The 22,293-nt window shown below is 37.2% G+C and overlaps 1 protein-coding gene across 4 annotated transcripts in view; it reads left to right on the top strand.

Moving 5' to 3' along the window:
• Window positions 1-1,477: 1,477 nt before the first annotated feature.
• The window catches only part of LOC127451343 (potassium voltage-gated channel subfamily H member 6-like), a 54,381-nt gene continuing 33,565 nt past the window's right edge, over window positions 1,478-22,293 (top strand). For 3 of the 4 annotated variants that reach the window (XM_051715955.1, XM_051715953.1, XM_051715957.1), the window contains exons 1-6: window positions 1,478-2,110; window positions 5,592-5,822; window positions 11,667-11,819; window positions 12,360-12,463; window positions 12,545-12,797; window positions 15,403-15,605. In XM_051715955.1, the coding sequence (XP_051571915.1) occupies window positions 2,035-2,110; window positions 5,592-5,822; window positions 11,667-11,819; window positions 12,360-12,463; window positions 12,545-12,797; window positions 15,403-15,605 (1,020 nt within the window). In that variant the 5' untranslated portion in view covers window positions 1,478-2,034. The remainder of the gene's footprint in view (window positions 2,111-5,591; window positions 5,823-11,666; window positions 11,820-12,359; window positions 12,464-12,544; window positions 12,798-15,402; window positions 15,606-22,293) is intronic. The other variant, XM_051715956.1, reaches the window with a different exon arrangement.

Below are 22,293 nucleotides of genomic sequence, written 5' to 3'. Positions count from 1 at the left end.
TCAACTCGCTTTGGTTTATCTTCACAGGTTTTAAATATTTGAACACGACTCGGAACTCACTGTGGACGACGTGGTGCGTTATTTAGCATGATGCACATGAATCCGTATTTTATATACTGGTTATAATATGACCATCGTTGGTACATTAAAAGTACATCATTTTAGCTTAATTTGGGCGTATGCCTAAAACACTTGTAGTATTTCTTTTGTGAACAAATCTGTGTTTTTGAATTAATCTTATAAGTGATTGAATCTTTCGTTTCTCATTCACACGTATTGTTGTGGCTGTGAACTCTGTGATTCTTAAATCAGTTGAATCAATGATTCAGTGAGTCAAATTTAACAAATAACAGACATTAATTTGTCGTCACCAACTGGCGTAAATATGTAATCTGTGGATTCAAAGGATTCGATTCACTGGGATGAATCAAATTGAGATGAATCCACCACAATAGAGCGCAACAGTCTGTTTCCGGTAGTAAAAATCCCATTCATTTTTTCCATAGACTAATTGATTTTCAATGATAACTTCCACTACTACTACTTACAAGACCGACCTACGGTGAGGCGTATGCTCTGATGTTGTTCATCCATGGTATATGCTTTTGCTGAAGCCATCAGTCCACGTTATTTCAACTTCATTGTTTAAAAATCGTGTTTAATAGTGGAATTCCTCGTGGACAACTACACTACCTATGGTTCAGCAGAGAAAGATCTACCAATCAGAGAACCGCAAACAACAAACCCTGCTAAACATGTCCAGCGGTGACAGCCCACTCTCATGATGTACTGCGAATGACGCAATCGAGTCGGTCTCTCTACCCCCTCAAACTACATATATATTTATATACATCAGAATATTTTGCAGTAACCTTTAAATATATTGTTTCTAACTTATAATCAACAACCTAAAATCAGTTGTCTTATATATTTCCATCGTTTTTTACTTGATTATGTCATTCGCAATGCTTCATTGGATTGTAGTTGATACCTTCGTGAAAAACGAATCAACGAAAATTTTTGGCTTCAAATCAAAGTTTGTAATGTTGTGATTCACCTAGGAGCTGGTTGGTTTGGTTTAATGGCTTAGAACTCTTTTATCAAGGATTTTATGAAAAGCATATGGGGAAAAAAAAAAGTTAAAAAATGGGCGGGAAATTGTTGCGTTCTATAAAACGTGTCTTGGGCCCCCTTTGACAGGTGTTCGCGCACCAGACAGATTGAAAACCAATGCGGTAGACTAGGTTTATTTTTATTTTAGTCAGTACATTTTGTATTTGTATAGGAAGCATAATAACTACTTTTTTTTAGCAGATGACCTCCTGAATAACATGCATCTGTTGATCACCTCATATGTGAAGCTAAAACGCTTTTTGTAATTCTGGATTAGAGCAATACATATAATGTCTAAAACGTCTTATGTAAATGTACACTACGTTAATATAAATATAGTAATCCTCAGAATGGTAAAGAGGAGAGAGAGAGAGAGAGAGAGAGAGAGAGAGAGAGAGAGAGCGCGAGCATCTGCCTTCTGTCAAAAGTGACAGCTGTGTCTGTTGCTCCCCTGCGAACGCAAGCGCCTATTTCACACTGAGCCCAGCTGGACACTACCTCTAAAGCATCAGGAATCAGTTCCGAAGCCCCGCGTTGTTCTTCAGTCCTTGTTCCAGAAGATTTTTCGGGTGGTTTCACTGAGTATCTAACGACGTGACATTTCTGGTGCTTTTTACACGGTGGTGGAGTTGGAAGTCGCGAAAGGGCGAGTGACTTTCATTCAAATCCGCTCTAAAGCGCTCTCACAGATATACCTGGCAACCAACGCGCGCTGCAAATCGGCGACTTCTCACTTTAGCAAGGATCCCATCAACATTTCCATGTCCTTTTTGTTTAATGCCGTGGCTATACGCACTTTTTCCTACACCATGTGTTCCAGTTCTGGCGTATCTTCCTTTTACTTTTCCTGCTGTCCCTGAAGGAAAATAAGAAAATAAGAGGGGCTGTGCGTAAGCGTGTTGGATCTGTCCACGCGTGAAAATGCCTGTGCGTCGGGGACATGTCGCTCTCCAAAACACCTATCTGGACACCATCATCAGGAAATTCGACGGACAAAGTGAGTTACAAAACCTTTGGTGTGAATAAAAGATGAAGTGAATACATTTTTATAGTTTATATGAAGTTACCTGGTCCGATTTTCATAGGGACGTGTTATTCAATTTGGGATTAAATTAAGCACAGGTGTAGGTGTGTGTGTGTGTGTGTGTGCGTGCGTGCCTGCGTTTGAATTGCATCGCAATTAAACACCACGGTGCGCGCAAATCAGTGGATCTGACAGATTTCATCTGCACTGTGCAAATGCACTGGGTGAAATATTAGTAGTCTTTGTGTATGGTGTGCACCTGTTTTGCTCACTCTTTCATGTTGTCTGTTTTTACATGCTGCACAAAATCCACACTCATGTACGCAGAATAATTTGCCTTGAAAATCAGTTTTAGCCACTTTCATCCACCATTAGTTATTCGAACATTTCCATGTCTCACCTTTCACATTTACAAAGGCTACACATGGAACCACTGCAAGCATGAAGCTTGCTTGTTTGCATAATTCTATCTGATTTGTAAGGAAGAGCTGATTTAAAAATTAATTGTTTTGTTCTTTTGTACTTGCCCCCTAATCCTAACCTTAACCCATAACACTCAACCCATACAATCATCTTAAATCTAAAACCTGGCCTATGCCTGCTCTGTAAATTCATGAATCAGAATACTTGATGCTTTAAATAAGCAACTGGCATAGTAACCATTACAACAGGCCTCTTAATTATGATCATTACTGTCTTTGTTCTTAGAGGCACTATTTACAATGGTTTTTTTGAAAAGCCTAGGGACAGTCTTTGACCTTTTGACCTTTGTAGTTGCACAGGGGGGGAAAAAAATGAGTTGCTTACAGTGCTTAACCATGTATGGCAAAAACCTTTAAGATTTCCAAATAAAACAATTGTTCTGTTTTGAAAACTTTAGCTTGCTCTGTCAATGTTGCCTTAGATATTTACCATTAAGTCTTAATTTCTTCTCCCCCCTTCTTCAAACATCAGTTATGTGTGCATTGCTTTTGCTATTAGACCTCTGTATTCTTTTTAAAGTACACATGCATGCACATGTGTGCAAGTGCATGTAGATGTGTGAACATGAGCCTGCAGCATCTCCTCCCTTTACTCTCTATCAGTTAAGGCTAAGTGTCGTTTTGCGGATGCTAAGCAACCATCTCATTGCATTGTGTTCTGTTATTGAAGTAAAAAGGCGATAATGAGTTTGATGCTGAGGTGCATTAAAGTTCCTGTCACCAAACACAATTTCCTCTCGCATTAAGATTCAGCGATAAAAGCAGGCAGCTTGTGTCCTCAAAGGCACTGGTAAAAATCAATAACTAATTTTCAATTTGCCGTTAAGAATGAGGAAACATGTACCTTCTGTTCAGAGCAGAGCCTCTAAAGGCCCTGGCACACTTCATACAAAATCGAATAACGAACAGGTTTTGACGTCATTTCGAACAAAATCTAGCCAAAACAAAGGTGTTTTTGAGATTTCTTTGGTGGTTTTTACAGCTCGCCAGCACAAACTTTCAGGAAAACTTTGTGCTGGCTGCTAAACACATTCTTACTGCCATTGGACCAAATTGTCAGTAGGCGTGACATGGAGCTTCACATACTTTATGGCCGACAACTACTTCTGTTTATGTTCTTGAGTCAAGTCAGTGTCAGTCAACATGAACACACTGGTGTGTAGAGTTATTAGCGAGCTGGTGCAAACTTATCTAGAGTATATCTGTACGATTGTTTGCATTGAGACATTTTCCAAGACCATGTCATGCAATGGTTTTGTTTAATTAGTCTGCAAAAGGAATCAAATCTACTCAAAAACTCTAAGTGCCTATTCACTCTGTTGTTTGATATGCCTTAACCCTTCCACATCATTAAAAGGAACTGGGTGCTCTCTGATGTAAATTAGAGAGGCGAGGTCAGGGTTTTTTAACCTGTTGATGAAGCTTATGTGTCAGGCTCTTGCTCCAAAAATAGCACAGCTGTCAGTAGATTTCCTGTTTGTATCACACCAACAATCAAAAATAAAGAAAATGGTATGCAGCACTGAACAGGCAGTGGAACTAGAAAGAGAGTGAGATAGGGGCTAAAAAAGTAGCAAATAAATGTTAGTCTTTAATGGGATAGTTCAACCAAAAATGAAAATTCTCTCATCATTTACTCACCCTCATGCCATCACAGATGTGTATGAATTTCTTTCTTCTGCTGAACAAAAACAAATATTTTTAGAAAAATGTCTCAGCTCTGTTGGTCCATACAATCCAAGTTAATGGTGGCCAGAACTTTGAAGCTCCAAAAATCACATAAAGTCAGCATAAAAGTAATCCATAGGACTCAAATGGTTAAATACATATCTTCAGAAGTGATATGACAGGTATTGTTAAATCTTTTTTACTATAAATTCTCCTCCCTGCCCAGTGGCTATATGCACAAAGAATGTGAAGCACCAAAAAAAGAAGAAGAATGTGAAAGTGGAAATTTATAGTAAAAAATAACTTTAATACTGATCTGTTTCTCACCCACACCTATCATATCACTTCTGAAGACATGGATTTAACCAGTGGAGTCTTATGGATTACTTTTATGCTGCATGTATGTGCTTTTTGGACTTTATGGCAAATTTATGGCAACCATTCACTTGCATTGTATGGACCTACAGAGCTGAAATACTCTTCTAAAATCGTTGTTTGTGTTCAGCAGAAGAAAAAAGTCATACACATCCGGGATGGCATGAGGGTGAGTTAGAATTGATACTGTCATCATTTACTTACCCTCATGTCATGCAAAACCCGTATCATGACTTTATTTCGTGGAATGTTTATCAGAATGTCCAAGCTGCTCTCCTCCATACAATGAAACTAAAAGGGGACTGACACAGTTGAGCTTCAAAAAGGACCTAAAAAAATCACCATAAAATAGCATAGAAGTAGTCTACATGACTCGTACACTATATTCCTAAGTGCACCAAGTCTTTTGAAGACATATACAATAGCTTTTTGTGAGGAACAGAGCAAAATTTAAGCCGTTATTTGCTGAAAATCTTTTCCTTCTCCATAGCTTTCAAATCTCATTTGTGTCTGCATTTGTTCAAATAGGGCTCAACAGGACATGTCTCGCCAGGTTTGACGTCCGTGACACCAAACATCATTGGTTCTCGTGTGTCTCATCATTGACATTCTTGGCTAATTCGATTTTTTTTGTGTCATGTTTTGGAGCTCAACAACCTCAGTCCCCATTCACTTCAATTGCATCCAAAAGAGCAATTCGAATATTCAGCTAAACCACTTTCTTTGTGTTGTATAGAAAGAAAGGAGTTATAGGGAAAATCACAATGTGAGGGAGAGTAAATTATGACAGAATTCTTCCTTTAATGCAAATACCAAACATATTGAAATGTCTGTTCTCCTGTGGCATGCTAATGTGGACTGATCTAATCTCCCTTTTTATTCCGCTCTTTCGTGACATTCTCTTCCTCCCATCACCTCTTACCTACCAGATCGTAAGTTCCTGATAGCCAACGCTCAGATGAAGAACTGTGGCATTATCTACTGCAATGAGGGCTTCTGTCAGATGTTCGGGTTCTCGCGGGCAGAGATCATGCAGCAGTCTTGCACCTGTCAGTTCTTAGTGGGGCCGGGCACTATGAAGAGCGCACTGGCACAGCTGGCACAGGCTCTGCTCGGATCAGAGGAGCGCAAGGTGGAGATCCTGTGCTACTCTAAGGAAGGTATGATGGGCTGAGCGTGGAGAGGTAGAAGAGAGATTATCAGAGAGCGCATTTACATGCACGACCTTACATGTTTATGCTTAATAATGCGACAACGTGTGTGGTCATGTAAATGCCTTAAATGGCTTTAAAAATGGATTAAGCATAAACCGATCGACACGGGTGAATTTTTGCATTACCCTGAATATGGTTTTCATGCAAACACCTTTTACTGACATTCTTAGAGGCTTATCCAATGTGCGCATATGTTATGCACATGACTGTTTATGTTTTGACATCATAAGCAGAAAATAAACCGATGATTTCAAATCTCCTGAAAATGCAATTTCTTGCATTGTCTGATTTTTTTAATAAACTGATTTTTGGTAGTTATCAGTGTATGATGTGTATTTAAACACACTCAGAGATATACAGATGAAGAGATTGAAGTAAGACATGGTGATAGAGGGAAGCAATGGCATAAGACAAAATGAGAGTGAATCTAATTAAATTTTTTAAATACATATGTCACCCCAAAATCAAAGTAAGAAAAAAGAAATTACATTTTGTTTAAAGAAACAATATTTTGCTTAAAGGTGCAGTATGTAAGATTCAGAAACCCTTGTTATTAATAACACCTGTGGCCATTAAGTGAACTGCAGCCAGCTACCTGTTGCGCTCCATCGGGATGCGAGCGAGCATCAGCCAAAACAATAATGTAACGTACAAAGAGACTGAACATGATCCACCGGCATCATGCTGACAGATGATGTAGCATAATTAAAATTACACAGTTATGATTGTTTTACTACAAACTTTGAGACTAAACTAAAACTACTTATCAGCTAACATAGCATATTGATACACAAATACAGCTACATACTTCCGAACTATACCAGACAGTTTACTGTTGCACTGCACTGTTATGTTGCACTAATGTATGTTTTGTATGTCATATGTTGTACTACAATCAAGAAACCAGCGTATTTGCTTAAATCTATCCTGTATACCTGACGTTTAGTATAAAGTGAAGATCGTTACGAAGCAAGGTAGCTTACAATTCATCAGCGTTAGTAGGCAAGATCAAGTCAGCTAAAATTTCACAGATCAATCCTTATGGCACTATATTTCACATGCTTTGCAGTTATGTAAGCTTACCTGTCCAATAAGAACAATGCCAATTCAGGGTCGGTTTTGATCCCTAAAACCGAACGAAGGTCCCTCCAGGATTCAAATGCCCTGCCGATGTTCACTCTAGTTTTCGCTCGACCACGATCACGTTCCCGCTTACCAGAGGGGATTCAGTATATAAATTGTTTTATTTTTTTGGGCTTACTCAGAGTTTGTGTAGGAGTAGGTGTTGTGCTGGGAGCTGGACATTTGCTGGATTCCATCTCTAAGATAACGTTACCCAGTGTTGCAGTTTGTTGTCGCTGTTGAATATCGGAAGAGAAGCACTGGGGCGAGGCTCTCGTGAGCACGCATAAACGTCACATCCTTTGGATTTTCCCGGTAAAAGCGACCCGCTCCCTTCGCATGAAAATCAGTCTACAGGCTTTAATAGGTGACCTAGGAAGTCCAGGAAGGGCTCATTTTTTAAGTTGCGTTACAAGCCGTTCACACATTGGCAAAAAAAGGCAAATATTACATGAAAATTGTTACATATTGCACCTTTAAAGACCCCCTCCATTCTCATTACAGCTAATCCTTAAAGGGATTGTTCACCCAAAAATGAAAATTCACTCATTTACTTACTCTCATGCCATCCCAGATGTGTATGAATTTCTTTCTTCTGCAGAAAAACAAATTAAGATTGTTAGAAAAATATCTCAGCTCTGTAGGTCCATTCAATGCAAGTGAATGGTGACCTGAACTTTGAAGGTCCAAAAATCAGATAAAGGCAGCTTATTCAGAAGCGATGTAAATGTGGGTAAGACACAGGTCAATATTTAGGTCCTTTTTTACTCTAAATCTCCACATTCTTCTTCTTTTGTTTTTGGTGATTCGCATTCTTGGTGCATATTGCCACCTAATGGGCAGGGTGGAGAATTTATGGTAAAAAAGTACTTTTCTAACCCATACCTAACATATCACTTCTGAAGATATGGATTAAACCACTGGAGTCTTATGGATTACTTTTATGCTTACAAAGTTCTGGCCACAATTCACTTGCATTGTATAGACCTACAGAGCTGAGATGTTCTTCTAAAAATCTTTAGTTGTGTTCAGCAGAAGAAAGAAAATCATACACATCTGGGATGGCATGATGGTGAGTAAATGATGAGAGAATTTTTATTTTTGGGTGAATATCCCTTCAACTACAGCAATACTAATATTTAAAGAATGAAATTCAGTTTGCTCAATGCTGGAAAAAAAGTTAAAGGGAAAATTGGTGGTGACTTGGTAGTACTTGGATGTTTTAATATGATCGAAGGTGGTGCTTTGCCTATAAAGAACCACTGCTATAGAGCAACATGGTGAGAGCCTTGTGAGGAAATGATGAGAGAATTTTCATTTTGGGGTGAACTATCTCTTTAATAAAGCCAACAATGCATAACATTGTAAACACACTCAGTGGCTATATCTACACATCTTCCTGTAATCTACACATGTTCCTGTCATTTGCTGTATATGAAGTCATGGTCAAATGCAGTGGCCCCAAAAAGTATTTAGACACCTTTGGACACTTGATTTACACTTGTTGCATACAAAAATGGCTGAATTTCATTGCATTAGATTCAAAATATGGCATCTGCAAACAAAATATATTAGGCTTTTTCTCCGAACTAACTTCTCTTTTCTGAGCTATTTTTGCAATGACTTTAAAACTGTTATTAAGGTGCATTTTTAATTGATTAATGAAGTCAGTTCTCCTCAAGTCCATCACATTAACTGTTTTATTTTTGTGAGTGTGAAATATTTGTGCTATATTTCTTAAAAATATATGCCACTTGGTTTATATTTTATTATATAAGGCAAAGATATATTAAGGTAAAGACATTTACACATTTTTTGGTCTTAAGTCTGGCTTAAGTGCCCAAATACTTTTTGGGGCCCCTGTATTTCTTGCAGCATTACTCCAGTTGTTAATTCTCAAGCATGTCATGCCACTGACGTACCACTCAAAATAAATCAGTCAGACATCAGTCTAGGAATTTCTGTTCCCCATCTGTTTTATTACACACACAGACAGATACACATGAGGAGAGTAACACTTTGATGAACTGGCTTAATACAGAGGCCAGCTGAGGCTGCACAAAAAGACTAAAGCGATGCTGTCTACCTAACAGAGCCACCCCATCCCACGCTTTCTCTCTTTCTGTCTATAGTCTCCTCAGACAGGAACAGATAAAGGGAGTAGCTGGCACTCTGCACATTGTTAAACCTGTGTTTTGTGCATGTGTGTGCGTGTAACTCAGCTTGAAAGGGACAGGTGTTCCTTCGGTTGGAAACGGTACACTGATAACATTACCATGACAACAGGACTCAAGAGACTTAGACCTCTATCAATTAACTAAAGCACTGAGATGCATGCACACACTCACACGTGCTGGCATCACTCTTTCTTTTATCTAGAACATATTTTTAGTGGATACAGCTTCTAGATCTGTGTCACAATTGAGCTAGAGACTGAACAGTACCTTTGTGTGTGTTCGTGTGTGTTCGTGTGTGTGTGTGTGTGTGTGTCAGGGCAGGGTCTATATATAGAGTGGTTGATGGCCTGCTTTAGTCAAGAGCTGAGGGGGGTCTGGCTGACTTTAATCATGCTGTTCTTTCTCTGGTTTTTCTGTCCTCCTTCTTGTCATTCCCTCCTTATTCCTACTCTGCCTCCTCATTAATTTGGTTTGCATCGACTCCTTTTTGCTCTCTCACTCTTTTATTGTCTGTCTGTTGGTATTTGTTTCTTATTTAACTCTTGAACTGTTTTCTCAACCGGTAGACCATAGTTTGGTATTAGAGGAAAATGAACCAGCCCAAGATGGTTTGCTGGTCTGAGCTGGTTCAAACTGGTGTCAGCTGGTTTAAGCTGGTCTTCCCGCCTCATTTTCTAACCTATGCTAATCAAACCCCCAACTTTAGTTACATTAACCCTAGAAGAACGCATATGCAAGCCTACCCCCCTTAAAGGGATAGTTTACACAAACTTACCCTCATGCCATTCCAAATGTGTGTGACTTTTTTTTGTTCTGCAGAACACAAACACATTTTTTTAGAAGAATATTTCAGCACTGTAGGTCCATACAATGCAACTGAATGGTGACCAGACATTTCAAGGTCCAAAAATCACATAAAGGCAGCATTATAGTAAAAAAATATTTAAATATGTATTTTGTTTCTCACCCAAAGTGATTGCATCGCTTCAGAAGACATGGATTTAACCGCTGGTGTCATATGGATTGCTTTTATGCTGACTTCATGTGATTTTTGGAGCTTCAAAGTTCTTGTCACCATTCACTTGTATTGTATGGATCTACAGAGCTGAGATATTCTTCTGAAAATCTTTGTTTGTGTTCTTCAGAAGAAAGAAAGTCATACATATCTGAGATGACATGAGTGTGAGTAAATGATAAGAGAATTTTCATTCTTGGATGAAATGCATTTAAAGGCATTTGTGGGTCTGAAAAGAACCCATGTGAAATCTAAAGGCTCATTCCTTATAAAATGACTTATTTTTTAAAGGAAAAAAAACTGTAATGATTACAATTTGGTTGATATATATTTTATTAAATTCTTAAGAGTTTAACACACATTGAAAACGAATTTGGACTTTTGGGTGACATTGTAAAAAAGGCTGAATGACAGAAATATCAGAAATTTTCATGTTTGATGGTAAAATATGAAAAGTATCAAAAACTGTACCCACACAAACACATATATACTGTACAAGAACAATGAACTGGGATAAAAATAAAATAAAAAAATGTTATAAACTTGAAAAAAAGACAACCTCATGTACTCTATATTGCTGCATGAATCTATATTTCTACATTACTCTATGCAGCTATATTTGTTGTTCGAAATTGTGAGGCGCACTGAAAAAAGAAAAGTTGTGAAGTGACAGATAAAGGGTACAACACAAAGTCCTTTGATTTCTCCAAAAACCCAAGAGCAATACGTCATAAGGAGAGTTTATCTTTTAGAGCCTCAGGCAAAATATAGGTGACCTCTAAATATTCTTGATGCATCTGATCTTAGGGCTTGCAACTAGAGTATTTCATGTGTATGTCCTCATAATCATGGAATTCAGACCCCCCAAACAGCAGCACCTCTGTATGTGTGTCTTATTGTGTGTTTGCGTCAGTGTGAGTGTGTCTGGACTACTTAGAGCTGTCACACGAGTATTTACTGTATAACAGTTTCTCAGGAAAACTTAGTAAGGGCTAATGTACTATCAGCCAGTCATTATAGCAAATATAAACCTCGGCAGGTGATCAGGACCTTATATCAACCTGAAGGGGTTTATTTTGTGATAATGACCAGCTGACTGTTCATTATCCCATTTATTTCATAGCTACTTGCAGGTAAGTGAGTAAATGGACAAAACATTTATTTCAGTTTAAATTATTTCATTATGTGAGAAGAGAGTGAATATGGAGTGCATGAAAAACAGAACTAACGCACAGTAGAAAATTTGTTGTCAGAGATAGCAGTCAAATATACAGTTTAAATATACAAAAATATTTGACCACGGAATACCACAATGACCAATCAAAATCAAGTATTTCAAAGAGATGTGTAATTTACCAAAACGAAAGTTTTTATTTTTGTATTTTATATGGTTAAATGTTCAGTGTTTCTGTTTGCTGACATCCCTCCCACTGCTCCCATCCTCATTCTCTCTTTCTCTCTCCGCCTGCCTTTTAGGGACGTGTAGACCTTGTTTGGTTGATGTTGTTCCTGTAAAAAACGAGGAGGGAGTTGTTATCATGTTCATCTTAAACTTCCAGGAGCTCTTAGACCCCTCCATGAAGAAAGGTGGCATCAAACAGCGAATGACACACAGCTGGCTACAGGCAGGTGTGTGTTCCCCACTATCTCTGTGTGTGGGAGAGTTTCTAGCCCTTTCTGTAATACAGCCTTATAAGGTAAACACAGATTAAGCCTAAGGCAGTTTTTGATAAAGGGGATGCCAGATTTTTTGGTGAGAGTGTTTATGTATATGTAAAGTGTGTGCACATGCTTTTCAGTGCAGTGTTGCATTGAACTATTATATAAAAGACTATGAGATATTCAGATATTTACATTTTATATATTGATACTGTAAATATTATTATAATTTTTTTGCATTATTCATTAATGATTAATTAATTAATTAGTTAAAGTAATTCCCCCGGAAAGAAAAATCTAAAATGAGATCTTAATATCTCTTGTTTCTCCTAGACAGCAATAAGATTAAATGCAAATATAGACCTTTGCTTAAATCACAGATTTTACTTTTGAGGAAGACTAAAGTGTCTCTTCTAGAGTTCCAAAGAGATCTCAAAAATACCACACACTTTTGATTTTAGTCCAGTAGGATTTCTAAAATCAAAAGACATTTAATTGTCTCTGTATCAGGTCAAAGACGTAACATGAGGCTGCGAATACCCTCTCTCCGTGTGAAACGGCTGCCCTCCCTCCCGAAGGACCACTTTGAGGGAGTGGTGGTGGACTACCTACAGGTACATGCACATTCAATACACATCCACGTTCATATTCCCACACACACATTGATCTTCAGCTCCCCTCTGTGTGTATCGCAGCCCTCTAATGAGGAGTTTGCCTTGAAAGACATGCAGATGTCATCCCAAGAAAGATGCATGAAGTCAGAGACCCAGGCCCTGATTAAGCAGAACCCCTCCACGTGTGGCTTCTCCGGCCCACTCTCACCGTCCTCAGACAGGCTAGAGCCCTGCGGACCCCCTCTCACCCACAGCCACTCCAGAGAGAGCGTACACAGCCTGCGCCGTGCCTCCTCACTGCACGATATCGACGGCATGAGGGACCAGTGGAATGGTATGAACAACAGAGAGTGTTTTTGTGTCTAGTTATATGTACAGTATGAATGGAAATTAGAATGAGTTTATGCATATAATCATCTAGTTTTTTGTTTGAAGTCACAGATTTCCGTATGAAATCAAACATTTCTCATTAAATTCTTCCAAGAACAAATAATCTGACCTATGCAATCCACTTTAATTTGATAGTTCTATACTTTTGCTTTATGTCAGCAATTCACTTATTTGCATCTATTTTTATTTCTTGGATGGGATTTTAGGAGAGACAAAGTTGATACTTCAACTAAACCTTCATGAGAACTTTATTAAGTCTCCTGAGCTATGAAAGAGCTCTGAGAGCAAACAATTTTAATCTGAGTGGTTTATTTATACACTCAGTTTATTTATACAGTTTTATTTATTTTAACTTGTGATTCTGCTTCTAACAGGGTCAGAAATTAAGTGGGGCTCATTGCAAAAATGCCACTAAAAGTGACAAAAATGCCCCAATAATTTAAAGGGATAGTTCACCCAACAATGAAAATGATCTCATCATTTACTCACCCTCATGCCATCCCAGATGTGTATGACTTTCTTTCTTCTGCTGCAAACAAATTATTTTTAGAAGAATATCTCAGCTCTGCAGGTCCAGACAATGACGGTCAGAACTTTGAAGGTAAAAAAAAAAAAAAAAAAAAAAAAAAATCCAGAAGACTACAGTGGTTAAATGCACACCTTCAGAAGTGATATGAGAGGTGTGGGTGAGAAACAGATCAATATTTAAGTCCTTTTTACTACAAATCTCTACTTTCACTTTTTCTTTTCTTTTTGGCGATTCGTATTCTTTGTGCATAGTGCCACCTACTGAGCAGGGAGGAGAATTGATGGTAAAAATGGACTTAATATTTCTCATCCACACCTTTCAAATCACTTCTGAAGATATGGATTTAACCACTGGAGTCGTGTGGATTACTTTTATGCTGCCTTTGTATGCTTTTTGGACCTTCAAAGTTCCAGCCACCATTCACTTGGATTGTTTGTATCTACTGTGCTGAGAAATGCTTCTAAAAATCTTAAATTGTGTTCTGCAGAAGAAAGAAAGTCATACACATCTGAGATGGCATGAGTGTGAGTAAGTGATTAGATCATTTATTAAGGAGTGTCCTTTTAAAATGTTGGGGTAAAAATGCCCCTGTAATGAATTCCTCTGTTTTTAATTTGAAACATCTGAAATAGTTCTTAGTATTCTACTCCATCCTAGTTATGAATTTTACCACTTTTTAATGTTAACGAACTGGTTAAATTGAAGGATTTAACATAAAAGTATGACATACAGTATATTTTTATTTAGTTTTAGTAAAATTTGCCCTCGTAATGGTAAACAATATCCCTGAAAATCAAATGCAGGGGGCAAAAATTCCCCTAATAGTAAAGCTGATTTCTGACATTGGCTTCAACCATGCATTATAGTCACTAAATATTTGCTGTATAAAGCTCACTTTGGTTCTAGGTCATCAAAAGTGTAAGGGTGCCTTGAAACCAATTTCATACAAAAATGCTGCTTTTTACGCCACTGACTGACTGGGCAGTGATATTGTAGCTCTTTGTTTTCTTATTAAAATTGTCAAATATCAGAGGAGTTGTAATAAAGCATCATCAGTCAGATATGAGAGGACTAAATGGAGTGGAACTGAGACTCCTCAGCATATTCTAACTAACTGCACACACTACCCTATTTGATCAGCTCTCTCACCTCTGCTGTAATTAAACTCTTCCATTAGCATTGAACATGTGGACCATGAGAAAGGATAGGATGTGCCTTTAATGGAAATTAAGTGTTATGTTTGAATTTATGCTTGAATATATAATAAGTTTGATCAAAAGCCAACTAGCTTAAAACAGCAGTACCATTTGATACAAAGAAGCTTGTATCGTTTTCTAATGGAGTTTGTGGAACAGCTCCAAAAGCAGCACAATGCTCAGTGTTATGAGAACAACAAAGCAGTCCACTTTAACATGTTAAAACGCAAATCTCTGGATGTCCAGAAGAGTTCCTTTCTGTTACTATACAGATGTCCACATGACTCATAAATACATTCTAATGTCATCATTATTGTATTATGCACACAAACAGTAACATTACAGGCACTGTATTTAGCAGAAGCAGGGTGATAGTGCAAGTCACATTATATGATATAAACTGTTCATTAAACTGTCATTATTTTAATCTAACTCTGTAATGTTTTCTGCTCTTCTAAGCCACTTGAATGGATAGTTCACCTAGCAACGAAAGTTCTGTCATCAGTTCTGCCTCATGTTGTTTCAAACCCATATGACTTTTTTTCTTCTGTAGAACACAAAAAGGAGATGTTAGGAAGAATGTTCAGTCTCAGTCACCATTCACTGAGAATAATACTTAAATTAATATGGAACTAATACAGTACACCAAACAAAACTGTTTTCTGAACAACATGAGGGTGAGTAAATGATGAAAGAATTTTTATTTATGATTGTACTTTTCTTTTAAGTCTACCATAATAAAAAAATACTTTTTTGGGGGTTCAATAAATGTTGTAAGGGCTGACCAGAGGGTGTGATGGCTTTTTTTTATTTATTTTTTTTAGATCTGAAGTCCAGTAATCTAAACTCCACTTCAGATTCTGATTTGATGCGGCACCGCGCCATTGGCCGGATCCCGCACGTGACGTTATCATTTGGCTCGGACCGGCTCAGACCCCCCTCCCCCACTGAGATCGAGATCATTGCACCCAGCAAGATTAAAGATCGCACACAGAATGTTTCGGAAAAGGTCACTCAAGTCACACAGGTAATATAAAAAGGTATTTCACAGCTCATCAAGGTATTCACTTACATTTTCATACAAATGCATCTAGACTGTTCCTTATATTCCTTAGTGGGACCTAAAGGTATTGCCATCTTCTATTATGTGAACTCAATATGGTAACAATATAAATTAAGACTAGATTTGCAGAGTGTTTGCAAGGCAGCAAAAGAGTACTGTTTCATTTTTAGTCAAGCATTTAGGTCTTTGATTCTTTGTCAATGAAATGCTGCATCAGAGCCGCTTTGCCATTGCCAAGTCATTCAACATAAAACATGACACTCAACACAAAACATGACACTTTGCAAACATGACTCTTTGCAAATATGGCCCTAAATGGTTAAAAAGACGCAAAAAAGGAATACCAAGAACAATTAATATGCAAAATGCAAGAAAGAAGACCAATTGGAATTCATATGCAAATATCACAATGATGTCATTTTGAATACTGAACATTGTATCAATGAAAGTCACTAAATTGTCTGCTGAGTTCAGCGCGTGCTGCGTGGTGGTCTGACCGCTCGTCTCATCTCTCATTGCGGCTGCACCAGCGCGGTGCTCCACACACACAGCTCTCGCGCCTAGTTTAAACTGTAACCTGAAGACACTGACTGCTTCCGAAGATGGGAAGATGCTGCCTTCGGGGACTATATAATGAGGTAGGATGAAATAAGGTGCTTTTTAAACTGTTCAGAGACCAGTTTCCTTTAGTTCCATTTATCCTAAAACGCTGTCGTTTAAACAATTAACGTTTTCGGATGCAGCCAAAGCTCGTGTAAAACAGCCCTAACAAAAGTGTGACTCAGATCTCGGCGTCCTCTGTCAGTGTTGTTGATTTCGGTGTCGTTGATTTTGTTGTTGTTGCTACTGAATTTCACATTCCAACCACATCAGAAGAGAAATGGTCGATACTAGATGACGTCATTACGGTGGTAACTTTTGGCAATGCGAATGAAACAGAGGAAAAGTCTCCTCGGGTGTTCCGTTTCTTGTAAGATTTCTCATCTAGAAAGTTACTAAAGGAAAAGTACCATTGTGTTGGAGCAGATGGATGGGGACTTGAACGAGCATATATGGGCTGCCCTGTGAATGCACACAATGATTGACAAGCAGAAAGTCTTCTGATTGGCTAATCAAACAATCTGACTGCTGTCCGTGGACATCTTTTTCCCCACTGTATACTTAGCCTAGGGCTGTTACAGAGACAGGTGTGATATTTAATGGCAACTATTTCAGTGATATCTGACACGTAATAGAGGTGTTTTCTGCATGTCATTTCATAAAAATAAAAAAAAGTCACTCACAGCACCTTTAAATGTAAAACTATAACCTTAAAAGTATTTCGTTTACAAAAAACAAAATATATAGCACACCTAACACTGCAAGAATTTGAGTTTTATGACTTTTAGTTTTTGTCTGTTAGCTATGTCTGGAAAATGTACAGTCTTTCTCTTCCTGGGAAAATGTACCAAAAATATTCATAACTTATTTTGAATTACACAGATTTTTGTCCAATCATATGTTCTCTAGAATGAGAATGTTGCTCCTTCTAATACCACCTTCAAAGGAGTAACAAGAAGGAAATCATGGTTCATGGCTTTGACAGAAATTTAAGGCTATTGGTGAAGCCCTTCAGCATGTCCCACCCCAACTACCTGTTTCAATAGGAAATATGTCAACACAGAAAAAGGAAAACTGCACAGCGTGGCTATTTACACTCCAATATTCTGGTGTAAAAACAGAAATTGAAGACAAACTGTGCCCACTAGTGTTACTGCAGTGGCGTGAGGTGTAAAGTCGGTGCAGAAATGCATTTTTCCGTGCAGACCCAGGTTCTAATCTGCCTTTTGTCCCTCTTTTTCCCATCGTGTTTCCTGTCTTCCCTCTTAATATTTCCTTTAATACTACTTATAATAATAAATAAAAATAAATATAAGGGTTGCTCGCAGTGATTTGGTTACGATGAATATCAGGGAGTTGAGAAAAAGGTTTGATCCGGGTAAAATTAACCATGGTTTTACTATAGTAATATTGTAGTAACCATGATTTTTGGAAATTTTTTAAATGCAATTTACCATGGTGTTACTACAGTAATATGTTGTTAATATAGTAACCATGTAAAACATTTTGGTTACTATGGTTTGACTTCAAAATACCAGGGGGATACTATAGTTACTGTAGTAAAACCATGGTTAATTTTTGTAAGGGATGTTTAGGGTTAGGTTTAGGGGTTGGTGTAGGGTGTCTGTGGGACTCTAAATAAACACAATAAACAAACTGCAGTGGTTAATTTTATATCGTCAGCAAAATCAGCAATATTCGATACATCGCCCTGTCCTATCACTATAAAGATATAATCAGTGTAAACAAAGAGAAGGATTGAGCAACTGTCTGACTTGGTCTGACTGGACTAGTTGACATCCCAGAAAAGCTTTCACCAGTCCTCAACAGCCTATGAGAAGGCAAAAGCTTAATGACAGCATCTGCATCATTCACTATTTTGTAACATCTCCACACTAGCAGTTACTGACCTATATACAGAAAGTCCTGTGCCGATGTTGTCTGTGTTTATTAGGGTGTTCTGTGTGTGTGTGTGTGTGTGTGTGTGTGTGTGTGTGTGTGTGTGTGTGTGTGTGTGTGTATGTGTGTGATGTGTGTGTGAGTGTGTGTGTGTGTGTGTGTGTGTGTGTGTGAGTGTGTGTGTGAGTGTGTGTGTGAGTGTGTGTGTGTGTGTGTGGTGGACAGTGTATATAGGCACACACTGATACCCTTTTCCTGCAGTGTACTGGTGTATGTTCTGCATGTTTGTGGAGTCAGTTTAAATAATGTACTCCACTATCAGGGCCATCAAAAACACTTTTTAACAATTTGGAAGTTCTTCATATAAGTGTAAGTCATGTTAGTCTAGTGGTATGGTTTCCATTTAGTGTTTAAGGAGACCGAACTCAAATCCAGACCATATATGTGTGTGTGTGTGTGTGTGTGTGTGTTTTTTATTATAAACTAAGCAAAATTACACCCGAGCCAGTGAGGACCATTCATTTTCATTTATGGGCAAGAGCAGCTTTGACATTTTGATAATTAATTTTGTGTTCCATGATAAAAAAGTAAAAAGAAGAGTTTGGAGCAACATGTTCGGTTTAAAGCAAATGATCTGCAGAAGGTGTGACTCGATTGGACTGACCAAATTTAGACATGTTAATGGGTGATTTCCAGTGTTGGCTAAGTTACTAAAAAAGATAATCAATTTCAAATTACTAACTATTTCTCTAAAACTATAATCAGATTACTTTTCTGATTACTTAATTGAAAATGTAATCACATTACTAATAACAACTTTTAAGTTACTTCAAAAAAAAAAAAAGTTTTTCCGCACTACAAATTCAAAGTAATGTTTATTTTTCCTCCTTGTTCATTGTCGCACACCCTTCAGCTGTCACAGAAATGTAAACAGACGTACATATGAACATATGAATTCAATATGATTTATTATCAATATTATTTATTATATCAATATTACACATAAATAATATTTTTTACATAAATTCAACTATTAGAAATAGTTGTAACCCAAGTAATGTACTTAAAAGTAATTACTTTCACTGAAAGTCAGTAACTGTAATCTGATTACAAGAATTTAAAATGCAGTGTGTTACATTAATGAATTACTCTGTAATCCAATTACACCAATCACTGGTAATTTCTGCCACTGTGCTTTAGATGAACATGCTTTTTTGACCTACAATAATTGTGCAATTTAATTATCAAAGATACACAATAATTGTTTTTGAAAGTTGCATTCCAAACCCACTTGTCTCAAAAAACAGAGGGTGCACATTTAAATGGACCTGCCACTTTTGCTTTGAGAGTGAAGTGGTTAAAGATTGGGTGGGCACTTTCACACAGTTAAAATGATGGAGAGAGTGAAAGACAGAGATTGCATTGGTGACGTCTCTCTCCATGGACACACATGGGAGACTGTGTGTTGTCCTACCAGTGGAAAAATCAATACTGCTGACAAATCTACTGCAAGCTTGCACATTCCAATCATAAAACCTTCTTGTATGTGTGTGTGTGTGTGTGTGTGTGTTTGTGTGTGTTTGACATCAGTTTTTTAATGCAGGGTATGACATATTCCCACAGCTGAATTGGGCTATAGACATACATGTTTGCCTAGCTTTCCTCCTCATCTTTTTCCTAATCGTTCCTTTTCCATTCACTGAAAAAAAAAAAAAAAAAAAAATATATATATATATATATATATATATTGTGGTGAAGTAAATATTGCAGAAAAGATTAAGTACTTTCTACATTGAATAAGTTAGTTTAAGCGTAAACTTGAAAGTATCAAGTAAATTATACATTTGTACTCAATTCAAACATGTAAAAATTTATGCTCTAGCATATAAGTAAATATTATTTATGATTGTTTTGTTTTCTTTACAATACGTCATCATGTATCAATCCTAAAGTAGAAAACCGTGTCATATTTATTTGCTAATTTGAGTACATTTTAACAAGTAAATAAAATAAGTAAATTTTACATAACATTTCAGACCTGGTGTTCACAGCATGCACCAGGCTTGAATAATTAATGAGCTTGCATGGTTTCACTGTTTGCAAGTTGATTTAAACCTTTTTCATTGTTGATTTTGTTGTTATGTTTGGTAAATTCTTGTTTTGTGAGTCTGAAATTGTCTATACAAAATGTCCTGTTCATGATAAAAAAAAATGATCTGTTGCAAGGTGATGTTGCCTAATAGACTACATAGCATGCATTAAGCATGGAAGACTTCTGTATGTCATGTGATACGAGTAAGAATGTTTAAAAAACATTGAAAGCTATACATTTCCAAAAGCAAGGCTTAAATCAGTGCTACACTGCTTACGTAAAATGTACAAACAAAGAGTAAAATTGACTTGAAACAGAGTATTGCGAAATAACATTTTACTTGAGAATTTCTTATTAAAGCCACCAAGAATTGTTTACATTTACACAAACATATGGTCTGTTAAAATTACTTGCAATTTCTGTGTGGAAATAGTTTCCTAAGTTTTTATTAAGTAAACCCCACTCATTTTTTTTTTCAGTGTTCTTTTTGTCTTACAAAAGACCTCATATGCATGCTCATCTTTGATATCATTTATAGTAATGCGATATTTCTGTGTATTCTACATTTCTGAAGTATACTGTATATAATACATCAAGTGTGTAGTATGGGTTCAGATTTCTTATATCGCTGTTTCCTGATATACTTCACAGTTATCAAATTTACAAACTATTACTTAACAGAAATTAATTTAGAAACACATATGATGTGTTTTGGGGTGGCATAGGGGCAAAGGTAACCCCCCCCCCACAGTGTTCAAGCCAAATCTACACCCTTGCATAGGGGGTATAATTATTGTTTTTGTAGGGTATTTGAAGGAGTAATGAGAGACTGCGAGTCCTGGTAAAGGTTCGAGAAATGCTGGTAACATTAAACTTTTGTTTTGTAAAGGGGAAAGGTGGGGTGTAAAGAAGAGCCCTGGAATAATTACATATATTTGAAGGGAAATGGATCTGTAGCTGTAGCTATTTCACCAAAATTAAGCAATTTTAATATTTAAAATTTTAATATGTAAGTTTCAGTTTAACTTGTTGAAAAGTATTAAGCGCATTTAAATTTGCATGAGTATGTCCTGTGTGTGTGTGTGTGTGTGTGTGTGTGTGTGTGTGTGTGTGTGTGTCTGGTTTGCTCTCTGGTGGTGACCTTGGCCTCTAGGGCTAATGGAAGTAGAGGGCAGTGACAGCAGAGGCCACAGAGACAACTGTCTACAACTGCCTGTCTATTTCTATACACACATCTGAAAAAAGTGTGCACGCTAAATGCACTCTCTTTCTCTGGAACTTCCTTTCTCTTTCTCTCACTCGCTGTCTTGTTTTCTCACACTCATGTTTATGTACTCTTCCCTAAAATATACATTCATACTTTGTTAAAATGTAAAGTTGTTGTTATTAAACTGAAAATGTAAGAAATTAGTGTGAAGCTAGTTGATGACCAAAAGGAAATTTGCTTTAATTTTATGATAATAATGGTAGTGTTTTGAAGGCTGTTTGTTGTCTTTTAGAGGTGTTTCGTCCTGTGATAGAAATGTAACAGGCAATTCCTGGCTTGATAATTGGACTTGACACTGAGCAAGAAGGGAAATGATCGCCTGCATTGATCTTTGTTACTATTGATTTGTCTACATAACATGACGTACCTAGTTATGTGACAGGCTGTACTGTATTCTGTAGTCTGTACTGTAGTCTGAGTGAAAGGTATTTTGAAGAGCATTAATCTTTGTCTGACGTATAAGAGTGAAGTTGGTAGATACAATGATTTTTTAAAATCCTTATCCAGTAATCATTAAGGTCTGGAAAAGTCATGTAAAGGTCATGGAAATTCATTGGTCAAAAGGGGTGGGAACTCTTTAGATACCTTATATTGTGTGGTTTGGAAACCTGATGTGACATTTCAGGTTGAAATGGGTCATAAATAATTTTTGTGTCATTTATACGTGTGTGATTAATAGCTGCTGCTTTGCTGCTTTCATTTCAATCCAGTGTATTTAGTTGTGTTTTTTTTATTTACAAAATCTGTCTATGCAACTCCACAAAATGCAATGCAGTACGTAAACATAAAGAATA

Source organism: Myxocyprinus asiaticus, chromosome 14 (assembly GCF_019703515.2).
Source record: "Myxocyprinus asiaticus isolate MX2 ecotype Aquarium Trade chromosome 14, UBuf_Myxa_2, whole genome shotgun sequence".
NCBI lineage: Eukaryota > Metazoa > Chordata > Actinopteri > Cypriniformes > Catostomidae > Myxocyprinus > Myxocyprinus asiaticus.
Note: the sequence above shows the minus strand (reverse complement) of the source record. Positions and strands in the feature narration are given on the sequence as shown.